Source organism: Ursus americanus, chromosome 15 (genome assembly GCF_024610735.1).
Source record: "Ursus americanus isolate L20-20 chromosome 15, mUrsAme1.1.p, whole genome shotgun sequence".
In the NCBI taxonomy this organism is placed as follows: domain Eukaryota; kingdom Metazoa; phylum Chordata; class Mammalia; order Carnivora; family Ursidae; genus Ursus; species Ursus americanus.
Genome location: NC_142141.1, coordinates 59,159,097 through 59,186,037, shown reverse-complemented (window position 1 = coordinate 59,186,037; position 26,941 = coordinate 59,159,097). Strand labels below are relative to the sequence as shown.

At 43.0% G+C, this 26,941-nt stretch overlaps 1 protein-coding gene across 2 annotated transcripts in view; it reads left to right on the top strand.

Annotated features, from left to right (window-relative positions):
- The window catches only part of ADCY2 (adenylate cyclase 2), a 387,890-nt gene that overhangs the window by 273,892 nt on the left and 87,057 nt on the right, over positions 1-26,941 (top strand). For both annotated transcript variants that reach the window (XM_045795930.2, XM_087867988.1), the window contains exons 7-14: positions 2,615-2,742; positions 8,111-8,269; positions 9,089-9,221; positions 10,565-10,738; positions 13,086-13,129; positions 16,598-16,678; positions 22,941-23,010; positions 25,014-25,111. In XM_045795930.2, the coding sequence (XP_045651886.2) occupies positions 2,615-2,742; positions 8,111-8,269; positions 9,089-9,221; positions 10,565-10,738; positions 13,086-13,129; positions 16,598-16,678; positions 22,941-23,010; positions 25,014-25,111 (887 nt within the window). The remainder of the gene's footprint in view (positions 1-2,614; positions 2,743-8,110; positions 8,270-9,088; positions 9,222-10,564; positions 10,739-13,085; positions 13,130-16,597; positions 16,679-22,940; positions 23,011-25,013; positions 25,112-26,941) is intronic.

The window sequence follows — 26,941 nt, the reverse complement described above, 5'->3', positions numbered from 1 at the left end:
TTGCTCATCCTACATAACTAAAACGGTGTGCCCTCTGACCCATACCCCCCATTTTCCCCCTCCTTTAGGCCTGGCAACCACCAGTCTACTCTCTGCTTCGGTGAATTTGACTGTTGTAGATTTCTCATATAAGTGAGATCATGCAGTGTCTATCCTCTGGATGTCCTGATAAAGTCAGGCTTATTTCACTTAGCAAACCAAGTTCAACAGCATGTTTAAAGGCCCGTAAACAATGACCAACTGGGATTTATTTCTGGGATGCAAGGATGGTTCAACACACAAGTCAATCAACATGATAGACCACATTAACAGAATGAAGGCTAGAAATTACATGATCAGTAGATGCAGAGAAGGCATTTGATAAAATTAAAACACCCTTTCATGATAAAAACTCTTAACTGATAATATACAGAAGAAACTTACCTCAGCATAAAAAAGCCATATATGAAAAGCCCATTGCTAACGTTATACTTGATAGAGGAAAACTGACAGCTTTCCCCTAAGAATGGGAACATGGCAATGATGCCTGCTCCCACCACTTCTGTTCAACATAATCCTGGAAGTCCTAGCCAGAGCAAGTAGCAAGAAAAAGAAATGAAAGGCATCCAAATCAGAAAAGAAGTAAAATTATCTCTATTTGCAGATTATATGACCTTGTGTGTAGAAAACCCTAAAATGTACACAAAATATGTTGGAACTAATTGACCGAGGTTGTGGGGGTGGAGTGGGGGTACCTGCATGGCTCAGTTAGTTGGGTGTTGACTCTTGATTTCAGCTCAGGTCACGATGTCAGGGTCATGAGATTGAGCCCTCACTCTGCACTCAGCTGGGAGCCCACTTCTTTCCTTCTCCATCTCCCACTGCTCCTCCCTCCACTCGCATGCACATGCTCTCTCTCTCTCTCTCAAATAAATATTTAAAAAAAAAAGAACTAATGATGAATTCAGTAAAGTTATGGGATACAAAATCAATGTACAAGAACCAGTTGCATTTCTTTATACTAGTAGTGAAGTATCTGAGAAGGAAATCAAGAAAACAATCCTATTTGTGTTAGCATGAAAAAGAATAAAATACTTAGGAATAAACTTAACCAAGTAGGTGGATGACTTATACACTGAAAACTGTAAAACATGGATGAAAGAAATCTAAAAAGACACAAAGAAATAGAAAGACATCCCATGTTCATGGTCTGGAAGAACTAATATTGCTAAAATGTCCATAATACCCAAAGCATCTACAGAGTCAATGCAGTTTCTATCAAAATCTCAGTGGCATCTTTTACAGAAACAGAAAAAACAGAGACCCCAAGGAGCCAAAGCAATTTTAAGCAAGAAGAACAAAGCTGGAGGCATCACAATTCCTGATTTCAAAATGAATTACGAAGCTGCAGAATCAAAACAGTATGATCCTGGCATTAAAAACGGACACACAGACCAACGGAGCAGAACCAAGGGCCCAGAAATAAACCCATGCATATGTGTCTATGGTCAACTGATCTTTGATAAGTTTGTCAAGAATTCGCTTTTGTTAATCTCAGTGTGTTCTAGGTTCAGAATACCCATGTAGGAAGTGTGGGGCAGAAGACCTGTTAGTATGTCATTGTTCGCCTTTTTCTTACTGCTAAGATGTTTAATCCGGAGTTACTAAGCACACGGTCTCCAGCACCATAGATAAGGGTGAAAATATGCCCTAGCCTGTGCGCTCGCTATCACACAGGGAAAGAATATGCAAATCTTCAACAAACCTAACACGCATTTAAGAACAAGAAAATCTTACGTTCATTTTATTATTTCAGATCTGTTCAGTTTATACGTAAGCCTGCATCAGTGTTAAGAAGGAAAAGATCTGTGTTTGGCACATCTTTGGGGTTTTTTGCTTCTTTTTCTTTTGCCTTTCTTTTTCTTTTTTTTCCTTAGTGACAAGTCTATAAAGTAACTAGAAAAGTTAGAAATGCCTGTAGGATTAATGCATATGAATGAAGCTAATCTCAATATCATAATATAAAAACAACCCAGCCAAGAAAAATAATGAGTCCCACTTCTTATTAAAACAGTTTAACTTAAGGTCAGAATTAAGTTTTAAATTACTTGGCAATGTTGAATGGTGGCTTATTGTATTATGGAGATGTTTATCAGAATCTACGTTCTCAGGTAAGAATCTGCTTCAGCTTTAAAATAAATGAAGAAAACCATGAGCATAGTAGGGAATAACATAGGAGTCTAAGTCCAGTCGAGTTCTGGTCATCATTCACTGTCCTGGCAGATTCTGTTCGGCGTGGAAGATCTCAGTGCTTGGGATGTTTGGGCTGGAGAGAATGATCCTGTCATTATACTCCTCTGCTACTGTTAAAAGTAAATCATTCCAGAACATTCTCTCTGCTTTCCTTTCCTTCCCTTTTTCCTGATTCTTCCTGCTTTGGCCGATGGGCATGTGGGTGAGGGTGGTTCATTCTTGTTGGGTCATGAAGGGAAACCCAACCAGTGCTCATTTCTGTCCCCACAAACCCGAGGTCACTGTGATGGTATCAGTGGAACTAGCATTTGATGATATTCAGAAAATCTAAACCATTGTCTAAGTGCTGAGTGCAACCGAATGCTGTGATTTCTTCTTCCAGGAGAATGAATGCATGAGAATAAAAATTTTGGGAGACTGCTACTACTGTGTGTCCGGACTTCCTATATCTCTCCCGAACCATGCCAAGAACTGTGTGAAAATGGGGCTGGACATGTGTGAAGCCATAAAGTAAGTGTAAGGCTACTATTAGTAGGATCCTTTTTAACTGTTTAAGAATCTTGAGTTCTCATTCTCACTCACTGCTATTTCTGTTTTTCTGTCTACTGGAATTAAAAACATTATTGAACCTTTAAATATTAAGTGTGCAGAGACCCAGCTATTGGCGTGTGAGTAACTCAATCCAAAGTAAGACCTCTGTAAGTGTATTGTTATGGTTAGCCTTAGATTACAGCAAGACCGAGGTAGAAATCTATGGGCAAGGAGAGTTTGGGTTGTTTCCAAAGTGATTTTTTTTTTCATTTATATATCTTCTCCAATCTTAAGGAAAATGTCTGTCTTACCATCTGACAAACAGTTTCTTTTTTTTTTTAAGTTTTTACTTAAATTCCAATTAGTTAACATACAGTGTATTAGTTTCAGATGTACAGTATAGCAATTCCACACTTCCATACAAACAATTTCTGACAAACAATATGGCTACACTCAAGTCATCAGGAAGAAGGTAGTTTTTACCACCAGATTGCAATTCATGTAAAATTCCAAAATTACTGCATCGAATCAAAAATGCTCAGCTCTATAAATTTAGTTTCAGTTTATATACATAGAGTATGTTTTCTGTATTTATAGTTTCTTTCATCTTAATTCTGGAGAAGCTATACTTATGTCGAATAGTGCTACAGTTGACAAGTACCAGATAAAAGTGAGAGGTACAAGATTAATTTTTGTTACCAGTGCCATAATATACTTCTTTAGTAATGCCCGTGGGAGAAGCCAGAATATTCTTATAAATGGTAAAAGCTCTTGTTTGTTGATTATATGATTGAAAGATTTTAGTGTATTGGGTTTTTTAGTTGCCTATTTTAGTCAAGTGAGTTTGCTCTATCCTGCACACATTGTCGGTCTAAACAGGATGGGAATTATATCGTTGATGCTTTATTTCATTGTTTCCGGTGTAGAGTAAATGGGGCTCTCGGTGGGAAAGCAGCGAGTCAAGCTGTCACATGTTTAGCCATCATTTATGTGGGTCACATGATGAAGTGAACTAAAAAGGTTTGTGGGTGGCTTTGCCAGGGCTGTCCAGAGATAAACGATGAAGCCCACACTGCCTCCAGTGAGTAGGGGAGCTCTCAGTGGTCCAGATCCTCTCGGTCAGCACCCGTGGCCACGGACCACTGTGGACAGATCAGCCTTGCGAGGCAGGTGAATTAAGTGGAATTGAAGAGAGAACAGAGATGGGAGGATTAGTCAGTGTGGCCTCCGCTTCCACACGAAATACATTGTGTGGGAATCACCTTTTCCCTCCTGCTTCTTCCCCAAAGTAACCCATTTGTCTTCTCTGACATGAAAAATATTTTTACTTTGTTTCAGAAGTAATTAACTATTTCCGACACCCTGGGTCTAGACAGTGCAAGTGAATCTAATCAGTAAAACTAATCGGCTTTCTCAAATTTGTAACCTGGCCCTGGAGGCAATCTCGGTGTGGTTTCCAGCACATTATGAAATGGGTTCTAGCGGGAGGAAGGGTTTTTTAATGTACTTATTACTATGTACATCAATAATATATCGGATAGCTAAAGTTTGATTTCTGCTTTTGAGTCAGCTGTTTCCCAGTTCTGTTGTGTTTACATTATTCCAGCACGTTGAAGAGCTTTTAGGAGAAAGAATACTTACATTCTGCCCGCTGGCATTTTTTTCTGTTATATTTTTTATCATGGTAAAATAATACGTAACTATTGCCCCTTAACATTTTTACATGGACAATTCAGTGGCATTGAGTACATTAAAATTGTGGACAACCTGCGCCACGGTCTACTTCCAAGACCTTGTCATCATCCCAGACAGAAACTTCATACCCATTAAGCAAGAACTCCCCGTTCCCCTCTCTTCCTAGCCCCTGGCAACCCCTTTTCTACTCTCTGTCTTTGCAAATTTGCCTTTTCTAGATGATTCATATTCGTGGAATCACACAATATGTATTAGTTAATGTTTGGCTTATTTCACATAGTGTAATGTTTTCATTACATTACACATTGTGGAATGTGTCAGTTCTTCATTCCTTTTAATGGTGGAGTAGTTAATACCCCGTTGTATGTGTATACCACGTTTTATTTATCCATCCGTGATATCTCGTGCAGAGGTAATATCGCATGTGTGCAGAATCTCAGCAACATTAGATTTGAGGAAACTTTCCAGAACTCTTGCTTATAACTAAAGATCAGGCAATGGTTGTGTGTCTCTGTGCTCTGCACTCATTGACCAACGGCGTGCACATTCTCTCTCTGGTACAAATCACCTGTTCAGCTTCTATGCGTTGGACGAAGTGATCAGTAATGGGTTGTTTTCTTGCACTTCCCATAAAGGGCAGGAACAGAGAGGGCATCTCAGCAAATGTCAGGAATTCTTTGTTCTCCTAACATACGGGGGCAAGTATTTCCATTCCCGTGTGTTGAGCCATAAGATGAGGATGAGTGTGAGAATTCTAGTTTTTGAAGGTGGCGGAGAGATAGAGTAACCTTGGACTTGGAATTTCGCCACATTACCTCAGGTTTTTCCTAGGAACCAGCAACATGGATCCAGGAACGCTGGGCTGTACTTCTCCCCCGTGTTCGGACCTCCACACGTGTCCCGCACCTTGTTCTCGTCAGCCAAGGCACCGCCTAGAGCGCGTCAGCTGCGGTTTGGAATAGTCCCAGGACTCAGGGAGATTTTTTTTTCCCTGTCATGAAAATGTAAACTGTTTGTAATCGAGGCGGTGATATGCAGACCTGACTTCGTCAGTGATCAGGGTTCCTCTTAAACTGGAAACATGCCTTCTGTTGTCACAAGCTTTAAGCAACGATTTCAGGATTTTTCTATAGATCGGGTTGTATCCAAATGCAGTAAAGCATGTGGTCAGTCAATTCATTTGAACCCTTGATGAACCCATTTTTCTAAAAAAGACACAAAGGTTTTATTTATTTATTTATTTTAAGAGTTTATTTATTTATGTGACAGAGAGACAGCCAGCGAGAGAGGGAACACAGCAGGGGGAGTGGGAGAGGAAGAAGCAGGCTCCCAGCGGAGGAGCCCGATGTGGGGCTCGATCCCAGGACTCTGGGATCACGCCCTGAGCCGAAGGCAGACGCTTAACGACTGAGCCACCCAGGCGCCCCTGGAGATGGTTTTAAAGATGGTATTATGTGAAGCAAGATAAGTCAGTCAGAGAGAGACAAATACCATATGATTTCACTCACAGGTGGAATGTAGGAAACAAAACATAGGGGATGAACATAGGGAAAGGGAAGGAGAAATAAGATGAAAACAGGGAGGCAAACTAGAAGAGAATCTTAACTATAAGGAACAAACTGAGGGTTGCTGGAGGGGAGGTGGGTGGGGCATGGGGTAATTGGGTGATGGGCATTAAGGAGGGCACGTGATGGAAGGAGCACTGGGTGTTATATGCACTGGATGAATCACTAAATTCTACTTCTGAAACTAATAATACAGTACGTGTTAATTAAATTGAATTTAAATTTTAAAGTTTTTTTAAAAAGTCATATCATTCACCAGTCAGTTCTCTCACAGTGGCCAACTATAGAGTGTGTCATCCCCCCTTCTTTCCCTCTTGACTTCCTACTGAGCATATCTGGTCAACAGAAATGTCATGTGGTTGGAACTGTTCTCTCTCAATAACAGAAAATCTCAAGAACAATTACAGGTTCAATGGCAAATTTTTCAGGGTCATTATCTCCCAAAGACAGAAGCACAGCAAACCCTTCAGAAATGACCTGTGTCAATTAGTAAACTTCTGCCAAATGTCTATGTGGTACCAGACCCTGAACCCCCTGATGGATATACAGGTGTGTGTCTTCATGGGGCTGACTCTGAGAGCAGATGTGGACACAAGCAGGGAGAGCTGACTGCGCTCAGGGAGGCTGGAGCCCCAAGGAGGGGTACCTACATCAACCTAGAAGGAGGGACCAGAAAGCCTTCCCAGATGAGGTCATGCCTCAGCCACTGATGGAAAGCAATGCCACCTGGCCACATGATCCATGTGCCCTGTCAGGGGAGGGAGGCTCAGGCAGTGGGAACCATCGTGAGGAAAGGCCCAGAGTTGAGGATGATATGGTGCCCAGACAGCCATAAGCGCTCATTGCTGATGGAGGATGGAGCGACAGGGGGCAGCCCTCAGTGTCATGTGAGGCTGTGGCCCACCATGTGGGCAGGAGTGAAGGGGGGTTTGGATGACTTGCATGGTACCAAATAGGTTTGATCTTTTTTGTGAAAAAACAGAACAGGGTGATAGGGAAGAAGGAAGGGATGACAGGAGAGGAGATGGGAGAGGAGGGAACAGTTTTGTAGATTCTTTCTTCAGGGGGTCATTTCTTTTTACATCATGGATCCATTTCTTCTTGCACTTCTAATCACTTTCAGCACGCTCAAGTGATGTCGCTGTATCATTGGAGCATGACATCCATGCCACTGGCATTTTGAGATGCTTATTTACTGCGGCCCGCACCTGGTAACCTTCGCCCTGCTGGGTTGCCATCGGTGTCCTCGCTTTCCTCCACATGTGCTCTGGGGTAATTCTCTCCGTGTACCTCGGACACCTCCCTGTGTACTTCTTTCGTGGTAATATTTCATTGATAAGTACATTTAGTTGGCAGAAATAAGTAAGCTTTTCCATTTTCCATAAAGGAAGTTCTTCATTTGTCCCTGCAAATGAGTTACTGATCAGGTCCTAAAGTATTTTTTAAATGATTGTTTTTAATTAGTTTCTTTTTAACGATACCTTCCTTACACACGATTAAAACTTTTTAAAGAGTTTTGTTGGTGTTTTTGTTAAAGACTGTGCACAATGAAACGCTTTAAACTCATGGTTAATTTTTTTTGAGAAATTCCTGTTCAGGCTGAAGTCATTAGGCTCAAAATACAGCATATTATCTCTTATCAGCAGAAAATATTCACTGAGACGTGCATCGTGCTAAGTGCTAGAATGGTAGATGGCATCTCAGACTGTTTCTGACAGTCTAAGCCAACGTCACATGATTCTAATGTGAAAATTCGGAGCAGGTGTCAGCACATGATAGGTGCCTGATACACGTATTTGTTGAAAAAGCCAATGCTACAGCTGAAATACTGCATCAGAACCAACAGGCTGGCTGGATGTGGCTGTCATAGCCAGGGCCGCGGAGCTCTTGGTCTAGTCTGGGAGCAGCCAGAAAGAAAAGGCCTTTCTCTGGGCCCAGAGCAGCAATCTTCTGCCACAGGAGGGAGTCATGACTCTCTTTCCAACAGTCTCAAAATTTCTGAGTAATACAGTGCCCTGAAAATTGGCCAAGAGTCAGAGGAAGAGGAGGGTGTTTCCAGATGGTGATGCTTCTCTCCTTCTCTTCAGGAAAGTGAGGGATGCCACTGGAGTGGATATCAACATGCGCGTGGGAGTGCATTCTGGGAACGTCCTCTGCGGGGTGATTGGTCTGCAGAAGTGGCAGTACGACGTGTGGTCACATGACGTTACCTTGGCCAATCACATGGAAGCTGGAGGGGTCCCTGGGTAAGGCCAGTCTGGATTTCTCTCTTCAAGCTGTCGACAGGGTTAGAAATGCTAGGCGAGCGGATTGACAGCTGACTGCAAGGTGTGTGACGGTTTCTGAGGCCTCTCTCAGCATCCTGTGATGCCTGCCCAGTGGCCCCTTATGTTAATTAGATAAACATGACTGTCAGGTCTCAATTCCACCACCCCACGGCCCATGGTCAAAGACTGTGGATATCGGTTCCTGAATTACTTGTATCTGTTTGCAAATGTGTGAATAGTGACCGAGGTGAGAGGCGTTTTACAATGCAGTGCAGATGTGGCGTTTCCCTGTGACTGGTGGCCTCTGACGCCGGCACTATTGAAATGAGCAAACTGTACCATCTCCCTCCGGTTAGAAGAGTGTATTTCAGACAGGAGAATTTTGAGGCACGTGCTATGATTTGGAGACGCATGGAAGCAAGCACTGAGAAAGAAAATCTGTACTTCTATACGCATCAGCACACTCCCTAACATGCCTTTGGCAGGTGTTTCAAAAACTACGCTCACACACAAAACTTCCATATGATCGAGTTTTATTTGCCGTAATTCACCCCACCCACCATGCAGGTTTCTGTGAGCACAGAGAAGCCCAGAATGTTAGTATCTCGTGACCTCTGTGCGCATCTTTCCAAAGCCCTGTTTAATAAAATAACCTGTTTTACGGTCCATTTTACCAAGAACAAAGAGCCTTTCCTTCCTTTGGGGGAGAAGAAATTATTTCTGACATCGCAAATAAATAGAAAAACTTTCATGTCTATCCTTACCTGTCTTGATTGTGGTTTTAAAATGGAATTTCAGACGTGTTCACATTTCTTCCGTCACCCTGGAACACTTGAACGGTGCTTACAAAGTGGAGGAAGGAGACGGTGACATCAGAGACCCGTATTTAAAACAGCACCTGGTGAAAACCTACTTTGTCATCAACCCCAAGGTCAGTACTATAGAGAGTCTATAATGAGCTTGTGACTTCTATGATGAGGATAGAAAGGGGCAAATTACTGATACAGATAAGTGTTCTTAGTCAAGAATCTTTGCTGGTCTTTGCCCCTAAAATGACTTTAAATGCATATGGCAGTTTGATTATGGGACATGTTTTATAACCATAAATTAAAATATTTATTAAAGGAACAGTTGAAATGAATTGCTTGCTCCTATGGTAAGGTTACTGTCTGAAGGATGGGTTGTAAGTGTTCGTCAATGTATACATTAGTCCACGATGCTTCTGGAAGTCCCTCTGTGTGCCTATCCTGGCAACTGGGGGATTACAAAAAGAAAGTTTTGCTCAGGGCTTCAGTTGATAAAAATGTAATGAGATAAAGAAGGATGAACACAGAAGAAGAACGAAAGGAAGAAATTTCTAAAAGATTAACCCCTAAGTGTCACTGTGCAGACGTGGTTAAGTTTGAGGCAGTAAAATCCTCCGTTACCTGGAAGACTCGCCAGCCCACCCAGAGTTAGGAGCTGTCCCCTACTCTGTTCACAGCAGATGTCAGGCCCGAGCAAGGGCTTCCAGCTCTCATTTCTCGTAGCCCTTCTCAAGTTCCTGCCAAGTGAACATCACTGCTATTTACGGATTAAGAATCTGAAGCTCCTAAGGGTTATGTAACTTTCCTCAAATCACACAGCCGGTGAACGGTGTGGTCTGTCTGCAAGAAACACCTCTGAGCTGTCAAAACCAGTCTCGCAGGATCAACAAGGTCAAGGGCACGGAGGCTTACTGGTGGAAGCCTCCCTGTGACTCCGGGTTCACCTTTGGCCGCGCACTTCCAGCTCACCTAACAGATGAGCTGGAGACAGACGAGTCAGTCGGGAAGAACTGTGGGGTGATGGCCGGGGGAGGGTGGGAGGGGGGGGCAAAAACAATGTGAACAGAGAACATCGCGTTCAGGGAAAGAACACCTGAACACAGACTCGTAAGACCATTTCACATCAGGAAACAGCCCCAGTCTCTAACAACTGTCCCTTTAGGAAACCACAGTCATCAAGAAAAAGTTGAAACAGAGCAGCTCGTCTTGTTTAAGAGTTTACTTTGTAAAAATGCCCATTAAAATGGCTGTTATTTTTTCCTAAGTTTAAATTACAGGTGTCTTTTGCTCTCTGGAAAAAAATCACTGAGCTCAGCTTGTAACACTGGAAACCAGTCATACTGAAGGAGGGAGGGCAGAAGCCATGGGGGTGACTTGGGGGGCATCCCAGAGTCGGGGTGAGGGAGCAGGGAGAAGAAGGTTGGCCCCTTTGGTGTGCCAGGGGTAATGCTTTGTTTCTCACCCCAAGGGAGAACGAAGGAGTCCTCACCTCTTCAGACCTCGCCACACCCTCGATGGAGCCAAGATGAGGGCCTCTGTGCGCATGACCCGGTACCTGGAGTCCTGGGGGGCGGCCAAGCCCTTTGCACACCTGCATCACCGAGACAGCATGACCACGGAGAATGGCAAAATCAGCACCACGGTACGCTCTCCCTGTGCCCTGTACCGCCAGAGTGCCAGGCCGAAGCCAGTTCCCAGCCACAAAAGGCAGTCATCTCCTGCCAAGATAACTTGGGTCTGTAATGAAGCAAGCTTACCCCTTCTCCTTGGGGAGGCCCCTTGCAAACAGCTATCCGGGTGCGAATGAGGGCCAGGCTCGCGTTGCTAAGCGTTGGAACCGGAGTGATTTTACATGATAACTTTATAACCCAGGACCATTGTATTTTCTTGTTATTTCATTCAGTTATTAGCAACTGAATACAGTTGAACTTCTATGTTTTTGTCCTGGCATTTTGTTTGTTTGCTGTCACGAAGTAGAAGGCCTGGGCATCTTTGTCAAAGAGCAGAGGAAGGCGTGATGCCCTTGCAGGTTGGATCAGCCCATCCAGACTGTCTTTCATCATGGGAATGTTCAGGCCGCGTCAGCAGCAGTGAAAGTTCTACTGTGTAGCTCTTACTTACGTCACTCCAGCTGCCAACAGCTCGCCGAGTGCCAGAGCTTCTTCCAGCAGGCCCACTTTCAATAGGATAGTGAAATGCAGATAGAAAATAGAAAGACCCACAGGGGGCCGGAAAAGTAACTACAGTGAAGCACTTAGAATAATCCCAGTAGCATTGTTAGATTTTTAAAACGACTTCTGAGTAAAATTTCATGTATAATGGCGTTAATTGTACCAGGGACGCAGTTGAGGCAAAAAAGACAATGGAATGTTACCTAATCCTCATCGGGTGATGAGAAGAGATCCATCAGGTTGTCAGGTGAAAGCAAACTTTTCCAGTCTCCCTGTGCCCCCTGCCTCCCAGCAGCCCACCGTGACGACATCCACGCCCCCCAGATCCACGTTCTTGTTTTGACTTCGTTCCATCTCTCCTCTCAACTTCCCTGGTGTTTTCTCCCAACTAAAAAGTAAATGTGATCGGACAGAAGACCACATCCATTGTTTGACCAGGTCGCCAGGACGGCTCTGAGAGCAGTTTGCTGTCTATTGGGAAGAGAGACCGTCAGTAGCAAATGAGTAAACAAACAGACGCCTCCCCGACTGAGCCACCCAGCTGCTCAAGTATAGGGTATCTTAAGAAAACCCCAAGGCTTTGTTTAGTACAAGAAGCCCATACAGTTGTTACTTGGCTGCGTCCCATACTCACTTTGAGAAAGATCCCAGCGTCATTCTTTTTTTTTTTTTTCTTAAAGATTTTATTTATTTATTCGACAGAGATAGAGACAGCCAGCGAGAGAGGGAACACAAGCAGGGGGAGTGGGAGAGGAAGAAGCAGGCTCCTAGCGGAGGAGCCTGATGTGGGGCTCGATCCCATAACGCCGGGATCACGCCCTGAGCCGAAGGCAGACGCTTAACCGCTGTGCCACCCAGGCGCCAGGGTCAAACAGTGTCATTGCCGAAAGTGATTTCTTTTACTTAATCCCCTGTGCAGAACTGCATGGACTCTTGATTCAGAACTGATAGAGCTGGTGAATAATGCATTAGTTCACTTTATGTAATACGTGCTCGCCTCAGCAGTACATACGCTTTACGTAATAAGACTTGGAGTCTAGTTATTTTTTAAAAAATACCTTCCCTTTCACTAAGCTAAATACATCTCCTAATCTAACGCTGGAGATGAAGCAGAGAAGAAAAGTTTCTTTGGAGCCACTGGAAGCAGCTTTGTTTCAACTTTTATTTTCATTTCTACCGCAAATGGATAAAAGTGGATCTTCTGGGGTTTTTTAAGTGTGTTGAGCATTTGGCAGCCTGTCCCCCACTGATAAACTCTGAGCAGCATCTCTGTCTCTGTCCTTTTTCGGAAACTACCAGCACTCCCGTGTCGGATTGTTCTTTTCGATCAATGAGTCGTGATTTTACGTACTTAACCAAGGGAGCTGGTTTCTTCCCGGCCCAGTTCAGGGATAATGCTTGATTGTAGATTTTGTGGTGCTGTTTGTGCTTTAAAGCACTTTTTAATATTTATCTGATGCCAGACAGGATTATCAGCTGTCTACAGTAACTAACAGTTACCTGCAAAGCCCTTATTTGAAATCGTATCTGCAAATATCAGGATGTCAGTTTAAAGCTCCAGACAACAGTCCTGATATTTCCAACATCCCGGATTTATGGATGACACCAACATTCTAAGTATCAGCTGAGGTTTTCATCTTTTTCACATTTATAATTAAATTCCTCTTCTCCACGGGGGTAATTGTTACCTAAATGACGCTTTCCATGATAAAAGAAAAATGATGTTACACATGGCTATCACTGCAACATCATTCTCTGAAGTATGTGTTTAGAGACTAATAACCTTTTGTGTGTGTCTGTTTGTTTTTTCTAACATAGGATGTGCCAATGGGTCAGCATAATTTTCAAAATCGTACCTTAAGGTAGGTATTTGTTGTATTTTCTGATTTTTAAAGTCTTGAAGTTTTTTTGTTTTTTTGTTTTTTTACTTATTTCTGAAAGTGATTATCATCAATTAGAGTAACTGGGAAGGCCATTTCTTAAAAATAGCAGCTGCTTGTGAAAAGCCCAATTAGATTGTTTTCAGCTTCTAAAAATAGAATTATTAGTGTCATTAGGTTTAAAAGAGGGAAAAGGAAGACAGCACCGGGTAAGCACATTAGAACTTTACATTGTTTTTCCTAAAAATGACTCTTCTTAACATTAATATGTACTAAAAAAATTGAACTTTCTTAAAACGAGTATGTTGCTTAAAATAACATTTTTTGGGTGTGTTGAATCCTAGAGATAAAAGCAAGATAAGTCTGGCCTTTCTATAGTGAAAAGAAGGCCTGCCAACCTGCTCAAAAAAAAGAGAAAAGCTTCAGACAGTGTCCGCAGGCCCCCTGTCACCATCGGCCACAGAATGACAGGCATTAACCTTTTTTCATGCTCCTCTAGCTTTTGGGCTCAGAGTTTTATGTTAGTATTGGTTGGGGAGTTAAGTATTTCTTATTGAAGTCATTAGGACAATTAATGAAAAGCCCAACACTTAAGTCAGCTTTTCTATTCCCACAGAGAAGTGAGTTTATTCTGTAGAAAATGCATTGTATCCAAGTATAATTCAACACCATTAGATTGTTACCTGCCACAACCTTGCAAATAGTGCACCGTTTTCCAGAATCTTCTATGGGACTTCATTTGTTGTAATGAGCTCTAATTCGTTTGTGTCACATTTGAAATTTTAATATTGAGATACAATATGTTATAAGGATATTGGGTTCTTGGGCTTTTGAAGCATCATTTAAATGGCACATGCCATATTAAAGAGAACTTACGCTAATTTAGGAACATCATGGAACCCCGTAAGATGGCTGGAGAAGGTGTGACTCTTCAAGCCAATAAGCCACTAGCACGTCTGCAAGCGACTGTCCATGGAAATTCCATAGGCATCTTTTCACTTTGTATTCCGTATTTCTTCTGTTATCTGTCTCGTCCTCCCTGAGAGTCTGCTTCAAGGGTCTACTGAAATTAGCGTGGGAATGCCTTGCGGAGGGCCCATGTGATGTGGGCAGCGGTTCCGGGACGAGTGTTCTATGGAAGACAGTGACAATAAGCCATCATTTAGGTCTGTACCAGGCGTACAGAAAATCTCACTTCATCCCTACAGCATCACTCCAACGTAGACGCTATGGCGTGACCATTTCAGCAGGGAGGACACAGAGGTGCAAGGGGTTAGGGGAGTGCCCAGAGCCACGTGGCTGGCAGAGGCCAGGCCCGGATTTGTGCCCTGTCCTTTTGACCCCAGACTCTGTGCCCCGAACTGCTCCCCTGTCCTGCCGGCCTTGCTGGGAACCTCTTCCCTATCGATTCCACCTTCGTCTGTGTTGGTTGAATGGTTGCTGGCCCCAGGGCCTCATGGAGAGAGCGCCACTTCCAAATCAGCCTCACTGGGGCTGTCTTCATGTGTCCTGGCCTCCCGATGTGGCCTGTGTTATAAAACCTCCCTGAGCCTCCAGCCTGGGCATTGAGCCAGCATGCCCTGGCATTGAATATTATCTGGGCTAACTCACGACCTCCTCCCCGCGTCCTCAGATACAGTGGACCAGGAGTGGGAGTGGGACAGGTCAGGGAAGGAGTGCGGGAGGAAGAATGGAGGGAAAGTGGAAAGCAGGGTGACCCGGCGGCAGAAACACGGACTGGACAGCCAGAAACACCTGATGTCTGAGGAATAAAACCCGAGCTGGCAAATTAAGAACTCCCGGTGGTAGGTGATCAGCCCCCGGGGTGTCCTGTCATTCAGCATAGCAGAGATCACAAAACGGCAGAGACAAGGAAACTGCAGGGGAAGAACTGTCATCCAGATAATCAGAAAACACAGCGGATGGGTACTAATTCGCGTGAATTGGCTACTCCGTGCGCCCCTCTACAGCCTTGAGTGCTGTGCAGACATTATGTAAACTAATCCTGAAACAGATGCACGGAGGCGATGCCATGGTTAGCCCCGGGCACGCCGTGGAAGGATTAGGTTTTCCTGTGAGCCTCCAGGGACCTACACTGTTCTTAGATTTGGCAAGACTTTGTGGGGGGAAAAAAAAAGCAATTGAAGTCCACGAACTCAAGCGCAGGCAGAGAGCCGATACAAGGAACATGAACGTAGCTCCTCGCCCCTAAATGAGAATGAACCATCCTACATTATTGCTAAATTAACGTGCTTTTTAAAAAAGAAGGGCGGAAACAAATGTGCCTTCTTCCGCAGCTTAGAATTTGGCACGCTCAAACCTCTTCGTTCAGCTTGCTCATATCTGTAGGTGGATCGCTTCAGATCGTTGTGCTTTTAAACTAGGAGTGCCCGGGGCCCGTTTCAGGAAGGCAGGAGCTCGGGACACCAGCCCACCAGCGGTGATGGGATGATGGGAGCGCCCGTCTGTCTCGTTCATGATACTCTCAGGAGATTTAAGTACAGATAAAGGCGACATCGCTGTTCTTGTCTGTATCTAGAGGCGGTTGTGAAATCAGAACTGTTACTGTCATCCCAGAGTAGAAGGCCTGTCCGATTAGTAATTGTCACCCCCCCCCCCCACCGGAGCACAGAGAAGCCGTGGGCTCGCTCTACGTAGGACCACGTGACCTGCAGGTGCTCTAGTCAGGCACAGGCAGGGCCGGGCCCGGGCTTCGTGAAGCTCATGGGAGCTTTTACTCTCTGCAGCAGACGTGTAATTTTAAAAATAGGATTATTTTGGTCTTCTAGAACTCATTCTTTTGGCCTAATTTATTGACAAGGCATCTTTTATTATGGCCGAAGATTATTTTCTTCTAAGACCAATTGAGTGTCTGCAAATATATGTGGGGTTTCCTGTGACGAGTGCTTTCAAATACTGAGGAAGCTTTGAAGGCATACAATGAAGCTTTGATGCCTCAGAGAAGACCGTCATTCTGCAAATTCTTGAAAACGGACCAAGGGAAACATGAACAAGGAACAACTGGTTTTTTCAACCAGACCAAATTTTTGCAGGAGAATTTGCAAAGCCAGTGTGCTCTGTCGTAAAATAAAGTTTATGAAGTTCGGCAACAAGTCAAGGGCTAATGCATCTCTTAGGACAGAGAGTTCTTTATCACAAACACCAGATACATAGCTCCAGTGTTGCTTTTTAACGCCTGGTGTCATTTCACTCTCAGTGACTAAATCGTGAAGCAACGTTTTACTGAGCCAATCGCCAAAAACTCTATAGTCACTTCTCTCCATCCACAGAGTGGCTGGATGTTAGTAAAGAAAAGGCTGCTCCTAGACTCCTGCTTCCTTCTTTTTCTATCCAGTGGGCAGAATGAAACGGGTTTCAGCATCATAGAAAAATGGACTTTGTGTTTGGCTTAGTCACATCCTCTCTCGTAATGTTTCCCTTTTCACCCAGAACCAAGTCCCAAAAGAAGAGATTTGAAGAAGAATTAAATGAAAGGATGATTCAAGCAATTGATGGAATTAACGCACAAAAGTGAGTACCTCGTGATCTTAAATTATCAGACATTTTTTATTCCAAACCCTATTATTTGAAAATCACGTTGTATTTTCCACAAACTTCACCATAAACTCTGTAATACTTGCCACAACAAAGCCATGCTTTTAGAGGCCATTCATGCAATTCACCTCAATTGTCCTTAGTGCTAGCTTTTGGTAATTAGAAAATTTTTCATTCCTGCCTAAGAAATACTCTCCAAGTAGATTACTGAAAAGCAGCATGAGATATAAACATAGAAAAATCATAGCAAAATGTGTTCAGTAACTAATATTTTTTAAAGATCAATAGGAATGCCATATGGGAAGATCTGAGGTGTATCATGGGACACTCTCTGTTCAAAATGCATGTATTCCCTTGCACAATCAGGGAACATGCACACACCTGTGTTCTAGGTTGTCAAAGAGAAGTTTTGAGCATTAGAATCTGAATTCAGGGCAGCCGTGGGAGGAAGAAAGATCCTTTGGAGGACAAAATATCATTCAGTCTGTGAAGTTTGTGAGGTCTGTGAATGTCTCTTCAGTCTGTGAATTGCTGTTGTAGTTTTAAATGGTCCAAGAGATGCAGGGGGAAAATTAAAGAAGGTGTTAGCTTGCACAGCCTGGACATAATGACTGTATTCGTTGGCCTTGGAATTCTCCGTGGGTCCATGTGTCATGGCTGAACTCCTGAAGGGCAGGAGATAGATGACCGTATGGTGCCTGGTGCCCATTAGACACTCAGTGAATGTTTGCTAATTTAAATTGTAGCAAACACATCAGTGGGTCCAAATGGAAAACCTTAATGAAAAATTTTCCATCCTTACGGAAACCAGACTATTTGGTTTTTATCATAAAAGTTGACTCATGAAAAGTATGAATGATTTTTACCTGACTTCCTTGCTTCCAAAATTATGTGACACAGCTTTGAAAAATATGTGTCTTTTCTGGATTGTTCCTTACAAGCAGTCATTTTGGAATGTTTACATGGCTTATGAAAGGATCACTTGAGTGTATATGTATGTGTATATGGGGTGTGTGTGTGTGTGTGTGTGTGTGTGTGTGTGTGCATGGTTGCATATATGCACAATGAAGTATTTTGGCTGGGCTAGGATTGCAATTCACATATGTGGGCATGTTGAATTAACACCTGTCCAGAGCCCTTTTGTACACCCCAAATAGAGAAAGCCTTCCACCTGTCATGGAGCACTCAGGCCACACCAGCAGCGCCCAGACAAATGCTCTGCTTTGCCGCTCTGCTTTGCCGGGCCTGAAAAGCAATATAAAATCAACCTCATCTCCGCCCCTCTCGAAACCTCAACACATCACAAACAGAGAAACTTGCTTACCTGGAATCTGTTGGCAGCCAAAACCTAGGGAAGAGTCTGATTGCATGTGGGGTGGGTGGAAGGGTATGTTCATTCAGCCAGAGGAAATCACATCCACTACTCTGGGACCCACCAGAATAAAACACAGCCTCAGAAGAAACGGAACACCTTGTTCCTGACCAAGTTAGCCGATTACAGTAATTACGATAATAATAGAAAGCCCGTGTATGAAGTCAGCCTCAGCACGCCTTCCTGCAGGACCTCCACCTTCTTAAACGACTTTTGTGTCCACCTTTTGGAGTGTTCCTACTGAAAGAATCGTTAGAAAGCCTAATCACTGGCTTGGCTTTATTTTTGTCGAGGTGGCTTTTGGATCGTCTGTACTGTGTCATTTCGTATTCAAATGCATGTTGCATGAACACCTTCATGCTTTCATGTAGCTTTATTCCGAGTAATGTTTAATGTTGGTGTAACCACGTAGGTTGTAATTTTCCCAACACGTGTTAGAAATGAAACGGGGAGAGATGTCGTGCTGTACCCAGAAGTCAGAAGGGAGATTGTTGAAATGGAAGCTATTCTGCATGTATTTCTTAATTAGTTTCACTCCCATCCTGTTAGACCCGACTCATTACCTCCTCGGGTTCCTGGATCTGATGTCCTTTGAATTTCGTCTGGAAGAGTCCATGGGGACTCCAGGCTTGAGGCACCATTCCCTTGTTTTCTGTGAAGGACAGGAAACAGTGATTCCAAGCAGATTGTCCTGTCCCTGTCCGTCTGCTCCCTTCACAAGCGTTTTGTGAAGGGCTGAGCAGGGCAGCGTGTGCTTGGCGTCCGAGACGCAAGGCACAGTGAGTGTCCCCTCTCAAAGCCCTGAGGGAGAGAAGAGAAACCACCGCACACGTGCTCAGGGCAGGGTACCCAAGATTCTGACTTAGTCCAGGTCGGTGAGGTGAGAAGATCGTGCACCTTGAGGTTAAATATATCCGATGGGTGGAGTGAATGCCTGAGCTCAGGACAGATGGACCGGAGGATCTCAGACCCCAGCGCTGCGGAAGGGTGGGTCTGCCGCATGGAGAGACCACCTGGCCGGCAGCATTTAGTTCAACCTTGGTTCCGAATACCATCTTTCCCAAATGCCCGGGGCCTGAGTACGCAGGCCAGACCGCTGAAGCCTTCAGACTCACCACTGCCCAGACAGGTGTATTAGCTCCCTGGGCCCCCGCAGCAGAAGACCCAGCCTGGGGCTGAAATCACAGACAGTTACTCACCACAGTTCTGAGGCCGGAGGTCCAGGATCAGGGTGCCGACAAGGTCGGCTGCTGGTGAGAGCGCTCTCCTTGACTCGCAGAACGTTACCTTCCCGCTGTGCTCACAGGGCCTTTGCGTGAGGCTGGGCCTCTGGTGCCTCTTGTTATAAAGATGTTCATTCCTTCCCATCAGGGCCCCACCCTCATGACCTCACTTAACTCTGATTATCTCCATAGAGGCCCCATCTGCAGATACAGCCACGCTGGGGGTGAGGCCTTCAACATCAAACTGGGGGAATACAGACCTTCGGGCCATCACAGTGGGAAAGTGGTCTTCTCTCTATTTTAGTGTCCTCTTCTCTGTAAGAACCTAGATTTTCCATTCCAGAGTAATTCTGGGTAAGGATGTGGGTGTACTCATTCCCCTCACGCCAAGTCAGGATCTTGTTTAGAATTTCCTTTGTTTGGCCTGGGCCTCGCACACACACAAAAAAAACAAAAAACAAAAAAACAAAAAACAAAAAAAAAAACCCAAGAACAAAAACAAACAAAAAGACTTGGGCTGAATTAGTAGAGGACCACTGGTAAAGCGCAGGTGCGGGCTTCATTTTCTTCATCCCACTGCCACTTGGGTCAGGAACGATGTCAGGACACCATAAGTATCACACACACGTTCTCCCCTCCTTTCCTCTCTTCCCTCCCCTTCCTGTCCCTTCTTTCCTCTTCCTTCTTTGCCTCTCTGTAGTTGCAGTTCCCCAAAATATTGACCGTATCAGCCCCCACTAATCTTTCCTATTCCAAATATCCAAATCCCGTTTGTAAATGTCTGAGTTTCCTGCAGATCGGTAAAGGGAGCTGACCCATCTCCAAGAACCTACGGGTGGTGAAGCCTGTGGGGAGAATATGCTCTCCTTCCCTCTGAGGAAAAGGTCCGAAGAGCCCAGTGCTGCTGGCTGAGGAAACGCAGTGTTAAATGCTGGAGACACAGGGAAGTGAGACCTGGTCTCGAGCACTTTCTGTCTCCCTGCAGGTGACTGAGACCCACACCAGGCGTGGGGCTCTGCTGACTGACGTGGAGATGTTCTACTTCATAAATTTCACTCTTAGTTTAGTTCCAATCTTTGATTTCCCAGGGGCATTTTGCAATTAGATTTTTCTTTCTCGATAAAGGGGAAAAAAAACTGTTTTGAATAAGTTACCTGCATACATTATTCATAGTCTGATATTCATAACAAGTACACAGTTCTGAAAAATGAATATGGTTAAAATTGATCTCAGATTTTATTTTCTGCTCTTTTTGCTATTCACCAGCCTTTGATTTCTCCAGTTTCATCAAACAGGACAATACCGCATTTGTGCGGCTGGTACTGTAATAAGAAATACGTAGAAAAGTTTATATCCCTGATACCTAAAGCTTATAACCTTGAACCAAAAAGTATTTTTTTAGGGGCGCCTGGGTGGCACAGTGTTTAAGCGTCTGCCTTCGGCTCAGGGCGTGATCCCGGCGTTGTGGGATCGAACCCCACATCAGGCTCTTCCGCTATGAGCCTGCTTCTTCCTCTCCCACTCCCCCTGCTTGTGTTCCCTCTCTCGCTGGCTGTCTCTATCTCTGTCAAATAAATAAATAAAATCTTAAAAAAAAAAAAAAGTATTTTTTTAGTTCTAACTTTAAATGGCGATCATTCTAGAATACATTACTAACTTCCATGCCTCTCTTGAAAGTGCACTGTCTGGAGTATGGGTTTGTGAGCTGGTCCAGCCCATCATCACACACATGTGGTGTGAGGTTCTGGGCACAGAGCCGTCCAGGTAGACCTGGAGATGTCCCTCCTCCAATGTGCTGGTTTCCTTGGTTAACTTGTCATTAGCTTGTCATGGGAAGCATCAGACCCTGGTCCAATATTAGTAGGTGGCTGTATTTGCCCATTACAAGGTCAAGTGTAACAGTTGACTTGGGCTTCTTTCCTGGATCCTCTAATCCCTGTCCCCCAAATAAACCTCGGGGAGTCGAAATCCATTGACATCTGACCAGTGGGTTGGAAAAGTACCTCATTAAGAAACTCATGTGAATTGATAATTGTTTGAACAGATATAACATTTTTTTAGAAATCTATGTAAAACATAATTTTATGCCTCATGTTCTAACACACACACACACACACACACACACACATATACACATACTCTTTCTCCCCATATATTTATATGTAAGTACAGAAATAGATGTAGGTAGGGGCACCAGGGTGGCTCAGTCTGTTAAGCATCTGCCTTCAACTCAGGTCATGATCCTGGGGTCCTGAGATCAAGTCCCACATCACACTCTCAGCTCAGTGGGGAGACTTTTTCCTTCTCCCTCTGCTTCTCTCTCTGTCTCTCTCTCTCTCTCTCTGTCAAATAAATAAATAAGTAAAATCTTTTAAAAAACAAATAGATGTAGATACACGGTTATATACACTTATACGCATATGTATACATTTTATATACACATGTCTAATGCATACACGTATATAACTCAGGTTATTTTTTATTATAGAACTATTTATTTAAGAGAATTAGGAAAGGAGAAATGTAGATTCCTCAGTGTAATGACCCAAATCAGTTGATAATATATTTTGTTGGCATTTATTTCTAGATTTTTTTTTCTTGATACACAGATTTCAGTTTTTCCTCGTACTCCTGTACTCACGAACATAAGAGTGTGTATCTTTCTATTTCACTCATTTTTATGTCCTCAGACGCGCATGTACGTTGTTACCGGGTGTGTGACTGTGCCAGGCCTCACGTGCCTGGCTGGCTGGGGCTCACGACAGGTGTCGCCATTCCACTTATGAGTGTTCTAGAGAAAAGTTCTGTCCTTAAGCTTGCTCTTTATTTCAGCTGCCTTCTTAAAACCGATTTCTAAAAGTCAATCAGTGTGTAGGAACACATACTTTCGTATTATTTTTATTTATTTTTTCAACATCTGAGGGAATATGTATTCATTACACGTGCGTGTTATGTTTGCGTTGACGTCCTACGTTAGTGGTCTGAACTGATTGTTTATTGTTTTAGTGTTTTTACCCATTTTTGAAAACTGCATTCAAGCAAAATGTTTTACTTTATAGAAATGCGAGGCATGACAATAAAAAAATTTTTTTATTTATATTTATATTTATTTACATTAAAAATATATATATTAAAAACTATATTTTCAGTCAGTGCGAAAGAAGCAGGATCTTTTCTCCCAGAACTTGGAGGACTCTAAATGTTTTTGACGTTCTGCGGTATTGTTTGCTATAAGCTAAGAAAAATGGTGCTCCTCCATGAACCGTAGTTTTCAGGGGATGAACGTACCAGGTAATTTCAGTAAAACATCGGGATAAATTTACTGCTGAACTTGAATCCTTTCAATGATGTATTTCCCTAGTTATTTAATTTGGGGAGCGTGAGTTTCAATTTGGCATGACAACTGGTTTGTAATCGCTAATTTTCCAAGGAGGGCCACGTGTGAATAGCAATATTGTATTTCCACATCCTGTATTAGTCCTAGAGTCCATAGCCAGTTATTTGGTATTATGCATTTTTTTAAATCTTCAATTTTGGATGATTTACAATAAAGAAAGAAGAATGCACGTAATTTTTTTTTTTTTAAGTTTCGGATCATTGGTTGGAAGTTTGGTTTTATGATGTCTGTTTTTTTTATTTCCAGGCAGTGGCTCAAGTCTGAAGACATTCAGAGAATCTCACTCCTGTTCTACAATAAAATACTAGAAAAAGAAGTAAGCTACTTTTTTCACCAATCTCTTTTTCTGAAGTGTGAGTTTTTAAAAATCCGAGTTTCTGGCTGGCCAGTCGCCCTGCTCAGCACTCCTGGCAGGGACGGCATCTGCAGCAGGTCTGAGAGCCGGGGCGAAGGGGAAGGGACAGGAGTGCGTAACTGGCTCTCTTGATGGCCTATTTCTTAGAAAACGTTTTTCAAAGAAAACAAAATCCTTCAAGAAACCAAGAACAAAAGGATAAATTTGTAGTTTCTTTACACAAATCATTTTAATTTTTTTAAAAAACAGGAGATTTACATTCAACATCTGTTTGGGACAATTAGAAACCCCAAACTTTTCAGTATTTGTTGCATCTAAATACTTCACATTATATAATAAAAAATTATTAAAAAAAAAAAATAGCAGTCCTAAGGCTTTATGTTACCTAAAGATCTTAGGACTTATATTCAAGCTGGCATATTAAAAATAAAACATAATTACTATTGAAAAAAATAAAATAAAATAAATATTTTCACACTGTGACCCCTGAAGTAAGAGCTATGATAGGTGCAAATAAATAAGTGAATATTTGGGCTCGACATGTCAAGCTTGATGTGGATTTGCTAAAAGGAATTAAGTGATTATTACCGAAAAAGCAACCACTTTTCTAGGTCAGTTTTATTGTATTTGCCTTTTGTTTTGTGTTGATCTGGAAAAGGAACAAGGTAGAGATAATTTTTATCATCTAAGTATATAATTACAGACTTGATTTGAACAAAAGCTACTATATTAATGGCAAAAATCACAGTACTGGTATTAAAATGCTCTTGAGAAAATTCAGTTCATTGTTTTATGGATATCGACTAGAGTATCCAGAATCCCTCAGGGTTGCATTTTTCAGTCGTACCCAGACTTTCTTTTGTGTAAGTGGTCGATGAGCTCAATTGCCTGTCTCTAAGTCAACATGCTGACTACAGACGGCTTACCAAATGGACGTTTGATATAACTCATCATTATTATTGACCATTTTATCCTCGAATAACTTTAACAGATACTGATGGTTATTGTTTAAATGTTAAATGATTCCTGGTTGATAGAAATCCATTTCCTTTATTAATACCACAAGGAAATTCCAATTCCTATCTTGACAGAAAGCCCAGAAGAAGATAAAAGATAAGAGTGCAATTGAATGCATAGACTATAATCACATTTTTTTAGATTATGTAAATATAGGTTCTTCACCAGCATGCAAATTATCCTGGCCATCAAGCCACAAAATTCACCAAAAAAATATTCAGGTAAACAGAAGGTGATCATCATTTTAACGTGCAACTTTTGCTGACATTCCCCTGCTATTACATATTTATAGGGCCAACTTTGAGGCAAATTTTAGACAACATTGGGATGTAAGCTCGCCTTCTGTCCACCAATCCCCAGCCTGCTCTTCCGGTGACCATCAGCCAGGTCCAGACAAGCCCACAGAATGCCCATAGACCTGGAACAAAGCCCACTGGCCTTCTCTGTCTTACAGATTTCCTTACGACCTCCAAGTAGCATTGAGATGAATAATTACAGAAAATAATAAAATAAATAAAATGAGGAAATTGCATTTCCTAAATACTCTTCAAAAGTAAAATACGTGGATAATCATTTGCTTTCCCCACATAGCTGTGGACCTCAGACCCCAAAGGGGACCAGGGCTCCTGCGCGGCTCATGTCTTTACTGCACGCACTCGTCCCTCCGGTCCGGTGCTCTCTCCTTGCTGCAGTGATCCTATTGCCTTAAAATGGGTTCAGAGCAGTTAGACTCACAAAGATGGTTTGGGGAAGAAACTCCTGCATAGCTCATTTGGAGAGAGGAAGCGCTCGCTGCCGGAGATGAGCAGCCATTGTATTTAGCTTGTTTTTTGCCACATCTAGGACTTAGGAATGTGACGCATGACGTGGGGGGGTGGGCTGCTGGCTGACTGTTTCAGCCCCTCTCTTGGAGAACAGCACTCATGGTTTCCTTCTTGTCCCCTCAGTACCGAGCCACCGCCCTGCCAGCGTTTAAGTACTACGTGACCTGCGCGTGTCTCATATTCTTCTGCGTCTTCATTGTGCAGATTCTGGTATTACCAAAGTAAGTCCCGACGGTTCTGCACCGGGACTCTCGCCCGGTACATCTGTCCACGGGAGTCCAGTGATATTAAAGGATAGAAGAGAATGCAGATTTCCAAACAGAAGGGTCATCTAACAGGGGGATTGACAGTGCATTCAGTATCTGAGAAGTTAGGTGGCTCCCATGTGTCATGCTTAGTTACAGTCATATTGCATTTGCAATGTGGACATATTGATTCACCTTATAGGGATTTTTTAAAAAATAAATTTAACCTTCTGACTTCGATTTCTGTATTGCTCTGGTGCCCAGTGGAAGAAATGCAGCCCAAAAAACTTTACCCAGAAAGAGCAAAATGTCTAGATGTTGTTTCTAATAAGCAAATAATTTTATTGTGCATTGAAAGGACAAGGATTTTGAACATTTTTTCATGTGTCTGTTAGCCATTTGTATGTCTTCATTGGAAAAGCGTCTGTTCATATCTTCTGCCCATTTTATGGTTTGTTTATTTGTTTCTTGTGTATTGAGTTTGAGAAGTTCTTTGTAGATCTTGGATACCAGTCTTTTATCTGTAGTGTCATTTGCAAATATCTTTTCCCATTCCGTGGGCTGCCTCTTAGTTTTTTTGACTGTTTCCTTGGCTGTGCAGAAGCTTCTTATCTTGATGAAGTCCCACAAGTTCATTTTATCTTTTGTTTCTCTTGCCTTTGGAGATGTGTCATGAAAAAGGTTGCTGTGGCCGATGTCGTAGAGGTTGCTGCCTGTGCTCTCCTCTGGGATTTTGATGGATTCCTGTCTCACATCGAGGTCTTTCATCCATTTGGAGTTTATCTTTGTGTATGGTGTGAGAGAGTGGTCAAGTTTCATTCTTTTGCATGTAACTGTCCAATTTTCCCAGCACCATTTATTAAAGAGACTGTCTTTTTTCCACTGGATGTTTTTTCCTGCTTTATCAAAGATTAGTTGCCCAAAGAGCCGAGGGTCCATTTCTGGGTTCTCTACTCTGTTCCAGTAGAGAAAGGGGATCCCTCCTACATTGTTGGTGGGAATGCAAGTTGGTACAGCCACTCTGGAAAACAGTGTGGAGGTCCCTTAAAGAGTTAAAAATTGAGCTACCCTATGATCCAGTCATTGCACTACTGGGTATTTACCCCAAAGATACAGACGTAGTGAAGGGAAGGGCCATATGCACCCCAATGTTCATAGCAGCATTGTCCACAGTAGCTAAATCGTGGAAGGAGCCGAGATGCCCTTCAACAGATGACTGGATTAAGAAGATGTGGTCCATATATACAATGGAATATTACTCAGCTATCAGAAAGAACGATTTCTCAACATTTGCTGCAACATGGATGGCACTGGAGGAGATAATGCTAAGCGAAATAAGTCAAGCAGAGAAAGACAATTATCATATGGTTTCTCTCATCTATGGAACATAAGAACTAGGAAGATCGGTAGGAGAAGAAAGGGATAAAGAAAGGGGGGTAATCAGAAGGGGGAATGAAGCATGAGAGACTATGGACTCTGAGAAACAAACTGAGGGCTTCAGAGGGGAGGGGGTGGGGGAATGGGATAGGCTGGTGATGGGTAGTAAGGAGGGCACGTATTGCATGGTGCATTGGGTGTTATACGCAACTAATGAATCATCGAACTTTACATCAGAAACCAGGGATGTACTGTATGGTGACTAACATAATATAATAAAAAAATATTATTATAAAAAAATGAAAGGACAGACCCTGCTCTGGGCACACATACGCACCCATCCCTTCCGATTTCACCTTCTTCTCCCTGAAGTCACTCTCTGCCACCCTTTCTGATTGTTATAGGTCACTGTCCAGCTCACCCCTCCCG